Source organism: Notamacropus eugenii, chromosome 1 (assembly GCF_028372415.1).
Source record: "Notamacropus eugenii isolate mMacEug1 chromosome 1, mMacEug1.pri_v2, whole genome shotgun sequence".
Taxonomy (NCBI): Eukaryota; Metazoa; Chordata; class Mammalia; order Diprotodontia; family Macropodidae; genus Notamacropus; species Notamacropus eugenii.
Window position 1 is genome coordinate 279,989,026 of NC_092872.1, and position 14,860 is coordinate 280,003,885.

General features: G+C 38.4%; 1 protein-coding gene across 4 annotated transcripts in view; it reads left to right on the forward strand.

Annotated features, from left to right (window-relative positions):
* The window catches only part of LOC140517582 (gastric triacylglycerol lipase-like), a 40,978-nt gene extending 29,885 nt beyond the window's left edge, over positions 1 to 11,093 (forward strand). For all 4 annotated transcript variants that reach the window (XM_072628957.1, XM_072628960.1, XM_072628959.1 and 1 more), the window contains 4 exons: positions 1,659 to 1,805; positions 7,351 to 7,422; positions 8,398 to 8,475; positions 10,712 to 11,093. In XM_072628957.1, coding sequence (XP_072485058.1) covers positions 1,659 to 1,805; positions 7,351 to 7,422; positions 8,398 to 8,475; positions 10,712 to 10,942 — 528 coding nt within the window. In that variant the 3' untranslated portion in view covers positions 10,943 to 11,093. The remainder of the gene's footprint in view (positions 1 to 1,658; positions 1,806 to 7,350; positions 7,423 to 8,397; positions 8,476 to 10,711) is intronic.
* Positions 11,094 to 14,860: the final 3,767 nt, after the last annotated feature.

Here is a 14,860-nt window from a genome sequence, read left to right on the forward strand (position 1 = left end):
CCAGGGATGCAATTCTGTCCAATCTAAATGTCCCCAAAATGAATGTAGCCCATAGAAAATGAGATGTCCGCATGACACCATCCAAATCTTGAACAGCCTGAAGATCATGTTATGTGAGTATGAGTTAAAGGACTGAGATTATTTGTCTTGGAGAAGAGAGGAACCAATGTTCAGGGGAAGCATGATAGTGTGTTTAAATATCTGAAATTCTATAATTTGAAGGACAATTAGATTTATTCTTCTTGACACCATGAGGCAAAAGTTGAATTGCTAGGAGGAGCAGCTTGGTGAAATAGAGAGACAATAACTAGTTAATGATAATAATACTTAGCATTTATATCATGCTGTAAGGTTTGCAAATCACTATATGCATACATACATACATACATACATACATACATATGTACATATATACATACATATATACATATATATAATCTCATTTAATCCTCATAAAAACCCTGGCAGGTAGGTGATCTTGTCATCTTCATTTCGCACATAAGAAAGTGAGGCTATGATAAGTTAAAGACTGACCCAGGTTAACCTAGTCTTTAACCCATAAGTTAACCCAGAGCTGAAAGAGAAGCCCAGGGGCACAGCAGTAGTAACTGAGACAGGGGTTGAATTTAATCCTTCCTGATTCCAAATTCAGCATTCCATCCTCTGCACAATGTCATCCACATCAAGAACCATGGAATCAGAACACAGAATGAAGCAGACTCTTTTCTCTTGTGTAATGTTTTCCTCATGATTTCTCCCATTCGTTTTAATTCTTCTATCGAGCATGACTAATGTGAAAATGTGTTAAATAGGAATGGATTGTAGAACCCATATAAGATTGCATGTCATCTCAGGGAGGGAGTGGGAAGGGAAGGGGAAAAAATTTAAAACTTATGGAAGTGATTGTTGAAAACTGAAAACAAAAAAATAAATTTAAAAAAAGGAAAAGAAAAGACTGACCTAGGTTAACCCAGTATTTAACTCTAAATTAACCTAGAGCTTAAAGACCAGCACAGTGTCACAATGCTATTAACTGAGGCAGAGATAGAGTTTCATCCTTTCTGATTCCAAATCCAGCATTCCATCCACTGAACCACCAAGGGGGCATAGAGATGGAGTATTGGATTTTAAATCAGGAAGACTTGGGTTCAAATCCTACCTCAGACACTTACTAGCTGTGTAACTTTGGGTCACTTAACTCTTTTCCATCTGCCTCAGTTACTTCATCTGTGAAATGCGGACAATAATAACACTAATCTCTCAGGGTTGTTGTAAGGATCAAATGAGACAATATTTGTAAGAGTGCTTAGCATAGTGCCTGGCACAGAGGAGCTGCTTTCTTAATGGTTATTCTTTTATTGGTGTTCCCCATAAGTGAAGCCTTCAGGCAAGGGTAGATGGCCACTTTGGAGGGACAGTGGCAGGGGCTTTTTAGCCCTTCTCAGGTCCTGCCCAATTCTGTGACTCTGAGTCTTGGAATTCATGGGGAATAATGCTCAGAGTCCTCCACATTGTGTTTCTTACCAATATAAGCAAGAATGGCAGCAGTAAGCACATTGTATCACAGGATAGTGGGGCTGGGGAGCTGTGGTTTATTGCATTGTACTATCTGAATTTCAGTCGTTTCCCTATTTGTGTCTGTTTGTGTTTTTTCACAGGCTTTACTGGGTGACAAGGACTTTCTACCAGAGACCACCCTCAACAAGTTTCTGGCCACGAACATATGTGACAAGAAAATAAGTGGTGACCTCTGTGTCAATGCCTTCTTCAGTTTGTTTGGGTTTGATCCAGAAAACTTAAACAGGGTATGAGTGTTTCCTTTTCCTTGTCTTAGTTATTAGTGGCCTGTCTCATTTAAAATGAAAGTGATGCTAAGCTATTTGGGTTTTCTCTTCAAAACCCTAACCAACCATGGACCCCTAAGATCCCCTGTTCTATAGGCCACAGACACCTACAGAAACTTTTCTCCATTAAATGGTTAAACCCAGAGTGTTGCACAAGACTTCCTTCTAAGTCTTGAACCCTCTTAGTCTATGCCTCATCTCTTCAAAGAATCAAATAATAGTAACCAGTAATTTATGTAGTGCTAGTCTAAGTCAAAACTCTGATTCTGTAGACCACTAGTGTCCTCACTAATGCCATTCTTTTGTCCTTTTTTTTCTGCAGGGCTAGCCATCTCCACTCTCTGTTGAACATCATGTTGGCACTTCTGGGCAATTTTTGCAAATCTCTTTTTTTGCAAATTTATTTATTTATTTTAGTTTTCAACATTCATTTCCACAAGATTTTGAGTTCCAAATTTTCTCCTCATCTCTCCCCTCCACCCAGCCCAACACACCGTGCATTCCGATTACCCCTTCCCCCAATCTGTCCTCTCTTCTATCACACCCCTCCCTTCCCTTATTCCCATCTTCTCTCTTTTCTTGTAGGGCAAGATAGAATTCTATACCCCATTACCTGTATTTCTTATTCCCACTTGCGTGCAAAAACAATTCTTGACATTCATTCCTAAATCTTTGAGTTCCACCTTCTCTTCCTTACTTCCTCCCCACACATCCCACTATGAAGGCAAGCAATCCAATATAGTCTAAATGTGTAATTATGCAAAAGACTTCCATAATAGTCATGTTGTAAAAGAATAACTATATTTTCTTCCATCCTATTCCTGTTCCCCATTTATTCTATTCTCTCTTTTACCCTTGTCCCTTCCCAAAAGTGTTTATTTCTAATTAGTCCTTCCTCCCATTTGCCCTCCCTTCTATCATCCCCTCCCACAACCCACTTCTTCCCTTCTCCCCTACTTTCCTATAGTGTAAGATAGATTTTCATAGCAAATTGAGTGTGTGTGTTATTCCCTTCTTACCCCAAATATGATGAGAATAAACTTCACTTTTTCCCTCTCACCTTCCCCCTTTTCTCCTCCATTGAAAAAACTTTTTCTTGCCTCTTTTATGAGAGATAATTTGCCCCATTCCATTTCTCCCTTTCTCCTCCCAATATATTTCTCTCTCACACCTAAATTTTATTTTTTTAGATATCATTTGTTCCTATTCAACTCACCCTGTGCCCACTGTCTATATGTATATAATTCCTCCAACTACCCAAATACTGAGAAAAGTCTCAACAGTTACAAATATGATTTTTCCATGTAGGAACGTAAACAGTTCAACTTTAGAAAGTCCCTTGTGATTTCTTTTTTCTCTTTACCTTTACATGCTTCTCTTGATTCTGGTGTTTGAAAGTCAAATTTTCTTTTCAGTTCTGGTCTTTTCATCAAGAATGTTTGAAAGTCCTCTATTTCATTGAATGACCATTTTTTCCCTTGAAGTATTATATTCAGTTTTGCTGGATAGGTGATTCTTGGTTTTAGTCCTAGTTCCTTTAACTTCTGGAATATCATATTCCATGCCCTTCGATCCCTTAATGTAGAAGCTGCTAGATCTTGTGTTATTCTGATTGTATTTCCACAATACTCAAATTGTTTCTTTCTGGCTGCTTGCAATATTTTCTCCTTGACCTGGGAACTTTGGAATTTGACTACAATATTCCTAGGAATTTTTCTTTTCAGATCTCTTTCAGGAGGTGATTGGTAAATTCTTTCAATATTTATTTTACCCTCTGGTTCTAGAATATCAGGGCAGTTTTCCTTGATAATTTCATGAAAGATGATGTCTAAGCTGTTTTTTGTTTTTTTTTTTTTGATCATGGCTTTCAGGTAGTCCCAGAATTTTTACATTGTCTCTCCTGAATCTATTTTCCAGGTCAGTTGCTTTTCCAATGAAATATTTCACAGTCTTCTGTTTTTCATTCTTTTGGTTTTGTTTTGTAATTTCTTGGTTTCTTATAAAGTCATTAGCTTCCATTTGCTCCATTTTAATTTTTAAAGAACTATTTTCTTCAATGAGCTTTTGAACCTTCTTTTCTATTTGGCTAATTCTGCTTTTTAAAGAATTCTTCTCCTCATTGGCTTTTTGGACCTCTTTTGCCATTTGGATTAGTATATTTTTAAAGGTGTTATTTTCTTCAGCGTTGTTTTAGGTCTCCTTTAGCAAGCTATTGACTCAGTTTTCCTGATTTTCTTGCATTGCTCTCATTTCTCTTCCCAATTTTTCCTCCACCTCTCTTACTTGATTCTCAAAATCTCTTTTGAGGTCTTCCATGACCTGAGACCATTTATTTTGGAGGTTTTGGATAAAGAAGCCTTGACTTTGATGTCTTCTTCTAATGGTAAGCTTTGTTTTTCCTCATCCAAAAGGATGGAGGAAAATACCTGTTCACCAAAAAAATAACTTTCTATTGTCTTATTTTTCTCCCTTTTTGGGGAGCATTTTCCCCAGTTATTTACTTGACTTTTGAGTCCTTTGTCAAGTGGAGGGTATACTTTAGGGACCTGTGAGTTCTCACTGCCTCCAAGGTAGTAACATCAAGGGAGAGGAATTTCCTCTTCCCCTGGCCTGAGCTCTGATCTGGTAGCAACCACAAGCTTTTCTGCCTAGGATCTGCAAGTGGGATTCCCTCTCCACAACTGCCTCCAGTTCCAGCACTCCAGTGCTCCTCTTCAACTCAGAGCTGAGAGTCAGATCAGCCACTTGATTTCCCCAGGGTCTTTAGGCTGAGGGCTCCAAAAATGGATACTGCAGCTACCTGGGGCCAAGGCTAAGGCAGGGTCAGACCCTGCTCCCTTCTCATCCAGTTGAAAGAGCTTTCTCACTGACCTTTGAAACTGTCTCTGGTGTTTGTAGGTTGAGGAATCTGGGAATCACAGTTGCTACCCTGGATTCCATGCCCTGAAATCTGCTCCAGTCCTGTTCCTGCTGCACCACGTGGCCAAAGCTAGGCTCCACTCTGTGAGCTGCACTCTGCTCTGAGCCTGGTGTGATAGGCCTTTCCTGTCAGCTGCCTTGGGCTGAAAATCTCTTTCGCTTTGTCATTTTGTGGCTTTTGCTGCTCTAGAATTTGTTTAGATTCATTTTTTACAGGTATTTTATGGACTTTGGGGGAAGAACTACAGCAGACCCATTCTTCTACTCTGCCATCTTGGCTCCACCCCCATTTTTGCAAATCTCATGTCCACTGAATTTCTACCTCTTACCATCCTTTAGGCTTCATGTCTTCTACCTCCTACCTATCCTGACTTCCATCTTCTAGGATTCAGTGACAATCTACCAAAATATAAGTAGTTATATCAATTAATGAGGAATCAAATGAAAGTCAGGCACAATAACCTCAAATTAGGATTCCTTTTGTTAAATCACTGGTGCCTGTGATTGAATTTAAGTATATTTTCCTGTGTCATTGACTCTTGTAAGTTTACTCCCTTATGAGGATCCTGAGCTCCCCAAATCCATTCCCTGGGACTCTACAGAAGAATCCCCACAGATCAATGTAGAAGTGAGTCTCTAAGAGGCACATCTGGCCTCCATCCTTCTGGCACAGGATGCAAATAATTCTGAGTGAGAAGAAAAGCTAAGTAGAAGCCAAGGCAAAGTCAGTGCTCTCCCCCTCCCTGGTCTGCCTCCAAGCATTCTGTATAGGAGGCAGTAGTAGAAATCTAAACCCAAGTCAAACCACATCTGGTTTTGCTACTCTATTTTGGCTAATGAATAACTTCCCTGTATTTACTTCCCTATGCCCTGAAGTGAGTCCCTTTGAAATGATAAATGAAATCAAGTAGGAGATGTTCCTGTTAAGAACCTCTTCCCCAACCCAGTGCTCATTCTAAAAGTGGAGAGGGAGAAATTGTGTGTTCAGCTAAAGGAAAGAGGCATCTGGAGGAAAAAATAACTCACAATTACACAGCATTTGCATTTTGTCAAGGTGAAATTCTAATTTCAGGTCTAGAATGACTAACCCAGTGAGTTTTCCACTATCTCACACTATCTCTTCAAGAGAGAGGATCTGTTGAAATGTGTTCTTATGGGCATTTGCCCTGATTCCTCTTCTTTTCTTTTCCTTGCCTTCCCATTCCACATCCTATTTGTTAAAAATGACCAATTGACTCTATGTTTCTAAGCTGCATCTTATTTACTTGATCTTTTTTGGTTTACACTGGGCTAGTCTAGCTGACATCGATGACTCTGGACAAGTCAGTGCTTATCAGTAGGAAACTCCTGAAGACTACAGTTTTCTGATAAGGTACCCAATTAAATTTGTAGAGAAATGTCCTCATCCAGGAAATCAATAAACCAGTAAAATCCTGGATCTTCTATCTATCTTCTACACTACATTTGAAGGAACATCTAGAAATGTCACCATGCACAGACAATCCATCTCAGATTAAAACGGTGCTCAGGACTTACTGAGGATCATCAAGCAAAATGATCCCCTTTTTCTGTACAGCTTTCAAAGAATATTGTTTGCTTTTATATGTGGGTGGTTAACATCTTGTTGGCCGAGACCCTTTAAGGCAGAGGCCCCTTAAGAGTCTGGGACTAAATTTCCAGGAATCAAAGATCTTGGATGGGAAAAAAATTATCTTTGTATTTCACTAACTTTTGTTTTCCTTATAATCCTATAGACTTTATTACATGCACGAGAAACACAACTCTGAGGGGGGATCCCTTAGCTTCATCAGACTACCTAATGGGCCTGTGAAACGAAAAAAAAAATGTTTACAAATGCCTGCTTTAAGTCTATCTTTTATTCTATCTTATGAAAAATTTTTTTTGTATACAAGAAGCCCAAACAAAAAATCTCATTTCCTATATATTTTGTATTTGGTTTTGTGTAAAGATGTTGTCTATTGTTGAATGTCCCTTGTAAAAAACAATCTCCTTCCTTCTATTACTCTCACTAATTGAGGATATTATTTGCTGAGATTTTTGTACATATATGAAAATAGGGATATGTGTTGGGAATAATAGGTAATTTCTTGATTGCCTTCTTTTGTAATATGTTTTCTAATTTTTCCTATGCAGTTATTATCTTCCTGTTATCCATATCCCTTAATGCCTGGTAGCTTAGTGCCTCCTAAAATCCTTAATCTGTTCTTCATACTTTCCTCTGCGTACCAGAAGAGAAGAATATACACTGGGTGCTTTCCTCATCCTTTTATTCAGGGTCATTTCTTCTTGCACTGGAAATAGTTCTTGGTATTGTGGATTGCTGTAGTCACACAACTTATGATCAAATATCCAGTCAAATGGTGGTGAGTCTCTCCAGACTTAGCCAGATTGATCTTCAGAGAGAAACCCAGCTTCTTACCAGGACTAGTCTTGAGATTTTTCAAGCATGCCAGAATGTGTCCAACAATGATCTCTACTGATGAGCCTTCAAGAGCCCTAGATCATGATGTTGTGAGTCCTCGGAGTAGACTTTGTACACAAAATAAGTTGTTGTTTTTCCTTCTAGAGTCGAATAGATGTGTATATATCACATAACCCAGCAGGAACATCTGTACAGAATGGTCTCCATTTCCACCAGGTATCATTTTTACAATACTATTAGATTCCAAAATTCAAGACCTTTGTCCTTCCTTTCATCTTCTCCTTGGAAAAACTTCCACAAAGATTGGAAAAACAACATAGTCACCAAGTCTTTGGCCCTACAAGTGTCTTGTCTGTCTGTTTTGAGTCCCCAGCTTTATGCAGGTGGCTCCCAAGAAAAGCCATATGTGGTTAGTTCCCTGTGCTTAGTGGCAGCTCTCTATTCAAAGGGGCTTGGCTGAACTTCTCTGTGTATGAAACTAAGCTTGCTGTAAGTGACTTGTTTCTCTTGGATTTTCATCTTTTATATCTAGAAAATATTTCATATTTTCAGCACACCTCAGGGATCCTATGACAGAAGTTATTCCAGGGACAAGAATAGGTTTGACTATAGTTACAAGAATGGCATTGATTGCCCTTTCAACCTGCTCCTGCACTCCATGTCACCAGGGAGCTATCTGTACCCTGTGAAGTTACTCTGAGCTAGAATGGAATCTCAAAGAAGAGGTTTTCCAGTTTTGAGTTGACCAGGGAAAATTTCATTTTTACATTTTGCTTCCTCCTCCATTCCTAAGCTCTGGTTTCCTAGAGATGACCTCAACTCCAAGGGGTCCTCAGGAAAGAATCAAAAGGTCAGTTGTCATCTGGGGGACCTTGAGCTTCAGGCACCCTGGCTTGTCTATTTTCAGGTAATACACTCTTGAATTTCTCAGTGCAACAAGGAAACCTATAGGGTCTTAAAGATCTCCCCCCATCCTGCCACAATTTCCCCACTTTAGTCTAGGACATATTGTCTTGAGTAAAATTAAAAGAGATATTCCCCTAACTTCTATTTTAATGTGAGGAGGAATAATAATATATGTTCATTTTCATTTAGCCATGTTGCATATAGTGGGCTTTTAATCTGTTGGACTCAAGGATGGACACTGTTTCCAATTCCTGTATTTGTTTCTTTCTATTGTTTAAATTTTAGGCTTATCATGAAATTGGACAAATACTCCGAGCTTATGACTGGGGGAGTCCTGAAGAGAACTTAGCCCACTACAATCAGGTAATTTTCTTTTAAAAATGGAGCTTTTTCTTTTTAAAGAAGCAGCTAATGAAGACAATGAATCAGGAGCCTTGATTTCTAATTTTGGTCGTAGGTACTAACCAGCTCTGTGACCATGCACAAGTCTCTTGGCCTTTCACTGACTCAGTTTCCTCATGTATAGACTGATAGAGTTTGTCCAGATCAAGGATTTTTAACCATCTTTTGTCTTATGGACTCCTTGAGAAGGCTAGGGAAGCTGATGGGCTCCTTCTCAGAACTCCTTTCTATAGGAAGGCTTTCCCAGGCCTCTTCAATCTCAGCTCTTCACTGAGATATTATGTCCATTTCTCTTGTCTCTTTGTACATATTTGTTTTATGTTTCCCATCAAAATATGAGCTCCTTGAGGACTAGTACTGAGTTTTTGCCTTTCTTTGAGTCTCAGCATTTAGCACAGTACCTAGCACATGGTAAATACTTAATAAACCCCCATGGACTGACACACAAATGCATAAAATAAGTTGCTTTGATTTACAAAGGAAATTAATTATATTGCCCTAATTGGGGTGGGAGGGGAAAATGGTTTTCAGATGTAGAGACAGAGATTGAATTCATATATCAATGAATAAACATATATATACATACATATGTAACCAATATCTCACATATATAAATGTGTATCATGTATATGAATGTTTCATATATATGATGTATATTCATATATATGAATATATTTTTAAAAATTCATTTGTGTATTATGCTTGACTTAATGATTACTTGCCAAGAAATAATGTGTTCATCTGGCTCCCATCATAATGGTACTTTTCTTCAAAAAAAGTAATAATAATTTTAAAGTTAAATCAAACCATCTATTATAGTTTTGGGTTCTGACAGTCTCATTTAGCAGAAAGGTAGTATTAAAGCACTTTAAAAAAAAATCATACATACCCAGCAAAACTGAGTATAATACTTCAGGGGAAAAATGATCATTCAATGAAATAGAGGACTTTCAAGAATTCTTGATGAAAAGACCAGAGCTGAACAGAAAATCTGTCTTTCAAACACAAGAATCAAGAGAAGCATGAAAAGGTAAACAGGAAAGAGAAATCACAAAGGACTTACTAAAGTTGAACTGCTTACCTTCCTACATGGAAAGATACTATTTGTAAGTGTTGAAACTTTTGTCAGTATCTGGGAGTTGGAGGGATTATACATACACACACACATATGTGTGTGTGTATATATATATATATATATATATATATATATATATATATATATATATATATATATATATATAGGGAGACAAAGAAAGAGAGAGAGGGAGACAGAGAGCACAGGGTGAGTTGAATAGGAAGGGATCATATCAAAAAAATAAAATTAAGGGGTGAGAGAGGAATATATTAGGAAGAGAAAGGGAGAAATGGAATGGGGCAAATTATCTCTCATAAAAGAGGCAAGAAAAAGCTTTTTCAATGGAGATGAAAAGGGGGGAGGTGAGAGGGAAAAAAAGAAGCTTACTCTCATCACATTTGGCTCAAGGAAGGAATAACATGCACACTCAATTTGGTATGAAAACCTATCTTACGCTACAGGAAGGTAGGGGAGAAGAGGATAAGCAGGGTGGGGGGGATGATGGAAGGGAGGGCAAATGGGAGGAGGGAGCAATTAGAAATAAACACTCTTGGGGAGGGACAAGGTCAAAAGAGAGAATAGAAGAAATGAGGGACAGGATAGGATGGAGGGAAGTATAGTTAGTCTTGCACAACATGACTACTATGGAAGTCATTTGCAAAACTACAGATATATAGCCTATATTGAATTACTTGCCTTCTCAGTGGGGATGGGTAGGGAGGGAGGAAGGAAGAGAAGTTGGAACTCAAAGTTTTAGCAACAAATGTTGAGAATTGTTTTTGCATACAACTGGGTAATAAGAAACACAGCTAATGGGGTATAGAAATTTATCTTGCCCTACAGGATAATAGAGGTGATGGGGATAAGGGAAGGGAGGGGTGTTAGAAGGGAGGGCAGATTGGTGGAAGGGGAATGCAAGGTGTTTTGGGGTGGGTGAAGGAGAGAGATAGAGAGAAAATTTGGAACTCAAAATTTTGTGGAAATGAATGTTGAAAACTTCAAATAAATAAATAAAAATTAAAAAAAAAAAACTTAAAAGAATTATACCAAGAATTGGCTGCCCCAGCAGTGACAGGACATTGAATTGGGCCCTAACTCTTTTCCTCTTTTGTGTCCATGCAGACAATTCCTCCAACTTACAACCTATCAAAGATGAAGGTGCCAACTGCTCTATGGAGTGGTACAAGAGATTTGGTGGCTGATCCACAAGATGTCTTCAATCTAATCCCTTTGATTCCCAAGATGATTCACCACAAGATTCTGCCCACATTTGCTCATATGTCTTTTATTTTTGGTATTAATGCACCTCAAGCAATTTACTATGAAATAATCAAGATGATGAAGGAAACCTGATAAAAGTGAAATTGCTGGTGAAATCACTTCCCTTTCCTTAGAGCTGGGGCTTAAACTTATTTTCTCCTCTGTAATGGGTCACTTGTAGGAATTATGGGACTGCCTTCATTTCAGTACACTGACAGAAATAAATAATGTTCATCTTCATGCATGTAATTTGTCACATTCTGATTCCTATCAATGATGTTGAGTTTACAGTCCTTGGGAGCTCAAATTTCCCCTAAATTTTTATGCTACTAAAAGAAGTTTCACTAATTTCTTTGAAAACTTTTATTGAAAATTAAATTTTATTGATTCCCCTAATTTCTACAGCATAGTCAGTACCGGAATATTCTTCTCTTTTTGGTAGAAATATTGGTGGAGGTATCCCTTACTGAAAAATGTACAAAACTCTCTGCTCTGTATGTCCCCAGTCTCTCTGCTGAGAGGAGGGGGGATACTACATTCCCTATTTGTTCATTTAGTTAGAATTTAGCTTCTTCCAGATGGCAGCTAGGTGGCACTGTGAATAGTGCACCTGGCCTGGAGTCAGGAATACCAGAACTCAGATCCAGACTCAGACACTTAATAGCTGTGAGACCCTGGATATGTCACTTAACCTGCCTGCCTCAGTTATCTCAACTCTAAAATGGAGATAACAGCAGCATTTTTTTGACCCAAAAGGATTTAGGGTTATATTTGTCTATTATAAGTTCATTTGAATGATGAAAACACTTGTCTTTGAGATTGTGTTCCTGAAGGGAGGAGGGAAGTAAGTGAAGGGGGCAACCTCAAGACATTTTTTGTTTTGTAAACCTGTACTCTCCTTACTCCTTTCCTTAGGCAGTTTGGCATAGTGAATAGAACACAAATCTGGAACTCAGTTGGACCAAAGTTCAAACATTGCCTTCACATACTTTCTGGCTTTGGGACCCTAGACAAGCCATTAAACTCCTCTGAGCCTCAGTTTTTCATCTATAAAATAGGGAAAAGTACCTAAAAGACAGGATGATTATAAGGCTCAAATGAGATATTTATGAAGAATTGTATATTGTTAACCTTTTTCCCCATTACTACTCCCCTACTCCTACCTGGATGTCACCTAGACCGTAGCATGTTACCACACTCAAACGGACTGATTATTTGAGGTGTGTATCCAGGCATCTACTGATAATAGTTTTTCTTTTTTCTAATTAATTAATTTATTTTTAGCTTTCAATATTCACTTCCAAAAGATTTTGAGTTCCAAATTTTCTCCCCATCTCTCCTCTTCTCTGACCCAAGAAAGCATGCATTCTGATTATCCCTTCCTCCAGTCTGCCCTCCCTCTATCACACACACACCCCTTCTTTTATCACCTTACCCTTTATTTTCTTGTAGGGCAAAATAGATTTCTACACCCCATTGCCTGTATGTCTTATTACACAAGTGCATGTGAAAACAATTTTTAACATTTGTTTCTAAAGCTTTGAGTTCCAGCTACACTCCCTCCCTACCTCCCCACTCACCCCCATTGAGAAGGCAAACAATTCGATATAGGTTATATTTGTGTAGTCATGCAAAGCACTTTCATAACAGTCATGTTGTGAAAGACTAGCTAATTTCCCTCCATCCTATCCTGCCCCCCATCTATTCTATTCTCTCTTTTGACCCTTTCCTTCCTCAAAAGTGTTTACTTCTAATTACCTACTCCTCCCATTTGCCATCCCTTCTATATTCCCCACTGTCCCCTGCTTATCCTCTTTCCCCACTTTCCTGTAGGGAAAGATAGATTTTCGTACTCAATTCCGTGCACATGTTATTCCCTCCTTAAGTCAACTCCAATGAGAATAAAGTTCATTCTTTCCCTCTCACCTCCCCCCTCTTCACCCCCATTGAAAAAGTTTTTTTCTTGCCTCTTTTATGTAAGAGATAATTTGCCCCATTATATTTCTCCCCTTCTCCTTCCAATATATTCCTTTCTCACCCCTTAATTTTATTTTTTAGGTAGCATCCCTTCATATTCAACTCACTCTGTGCCTTCTGTCTATATATAACATACATATTATACATATATATACATGTATATATACATTATATATATACAATCCCTCCAACTACCATAATACTGAGAAAAGTCTTGACAGTTACAAATATGATCATTCCATGTATTAATGTAAACAGTTGAACTGTAGTATGTCCCTTATTATTTCTCTTTCCTGTTTACCTTTCATGCTTCTCTTGATTCTCATGTTTGAAAGCCAAATTTTGTATTCAGCTCTGGTCTTTTCATCAGGAATCTTGAAAGTTCTCTATTTCATTGAATGACCATTTCCCCTCCTGAAGTATTATACTCAGTTTTGCTGGGCAGGTGAGTCTTGGTTTTAATCCTAGTTCTTTTGAGCTCTGGAATATATTCCAAGTCCTCTGATCCCTTAATATAGAAGCTGCTAGATCTTGTGTTATCCTAATTGTGTTTCCACAGTACTTGAATTGCTATTTTTTATGGATGCTTACAGTATTTTCTCCTTAAACTGAATTTGGCTACAATATTCCTAGAAGTTTTCCTTTTGGGATCTCTTTCAGGAGGTGATTGGTGGATTCTTTCAACATCTATTTTACCCTCTGGTTCTAGAATATCATGACAGTTTCCCTTGATAATTTCTTTAAAGATGATGTCTAGGCTTTTTTTTGATCATGGCTATCAGGCAGTCCAATAAGCTTCAAATTATGTCTCCTGGATTCATTTTTGAGGTCAGTTTTTTCCAATGAAATATTTCTCATTGTCTTCTATTTTTTATTCTTTTGGGTTTGTTATATAATTTCTTGATTTTTCATTAAGTCATTATCTTTCATCTGCTCCATTCTAATCTCAAAGGAATTATTTTCTTCAGTGAGCTTTTGTACTTCCTTTTCCATTTGTCCAATTCTGCTTTCTAAGTCATTCTTCTCTTTATTGGCTTTTGTCATTTGGATTATTCTATTTTTAAGGTGTTATTTTCTTCAGCACTTTTGGGTCTCCTTTAGCAAGCAGTTGACTCACTTTTCATGATTTTCCTTCATCACTCTCATTTCTCTTCCCAATTTTTGCCCTACTTCTCTTACTTGATTTTCAAAATCCTTTTTGAGCTCTTTCATGGCCTGAGATAAATTCATAGTTTTCTCTGAGGATTTAGATATAGGAGCTTTGACTTTGTTGTCTTTTGTTTGTATACTTTGGTCTTCCTTGTCACCAAACTCTGATTCTTTTATGCTTTTTGCTCATTTTCCCAGCTACTTACTTGACTTTTGAGTTCTTTGTCAAGGTAGTTCTCTGCTTCCACTGGGTATGGCGGTGTGTACTGTCAGCCACTTGATCTCCCATAACCTATGGGATCTAGAGCTCCAGAAACAGTTGTTGCTGCTGCCACTGACCCTGGCCCTGCTGCTGCTGCCATGGGCTCCTCCTCTGCTGGCTCTTCCACCCCCTCCACCACTCTGGAGCTGGGGTTGACCACTCTATTCTCTGACATAAGTCCCACAGTTTTTTTCCACTGACCTTCTAATTTGTCCTTGGCATTTGGGGGTCAAAATTCTGGAATCCACAGGTGCCCAAGATTCAATCTCCCCAAGGCCTGCTCAGGGGTGGTCTGTGCTGGGGTGGCCCAGACTGCACTGGACTCTACTCCTAGTGTGGTGCAATAGATACTTCGTGGTGACTTTCCAGACTCTCTTGGGCTGGAGATTTGCTTTACTCAGTCATTTTGTGCATTTTTCAACTCCAGAATTTGTTTAGAATAATTTTTTACAGGTATTTGACTGGGTTTGGGGGTAGAGTGCTAGCAAGCCTGTGTTGTTATTCCTCCATCTTGGCTCTACCCTTGTGAAACTTCCTTCTTAAAGCAGCAACTTTTACATAAAATTCATAAGAACTTCCTCTTTCTTAACAGTTTCTTAACCCATTCATCATTTTTCTGTGAC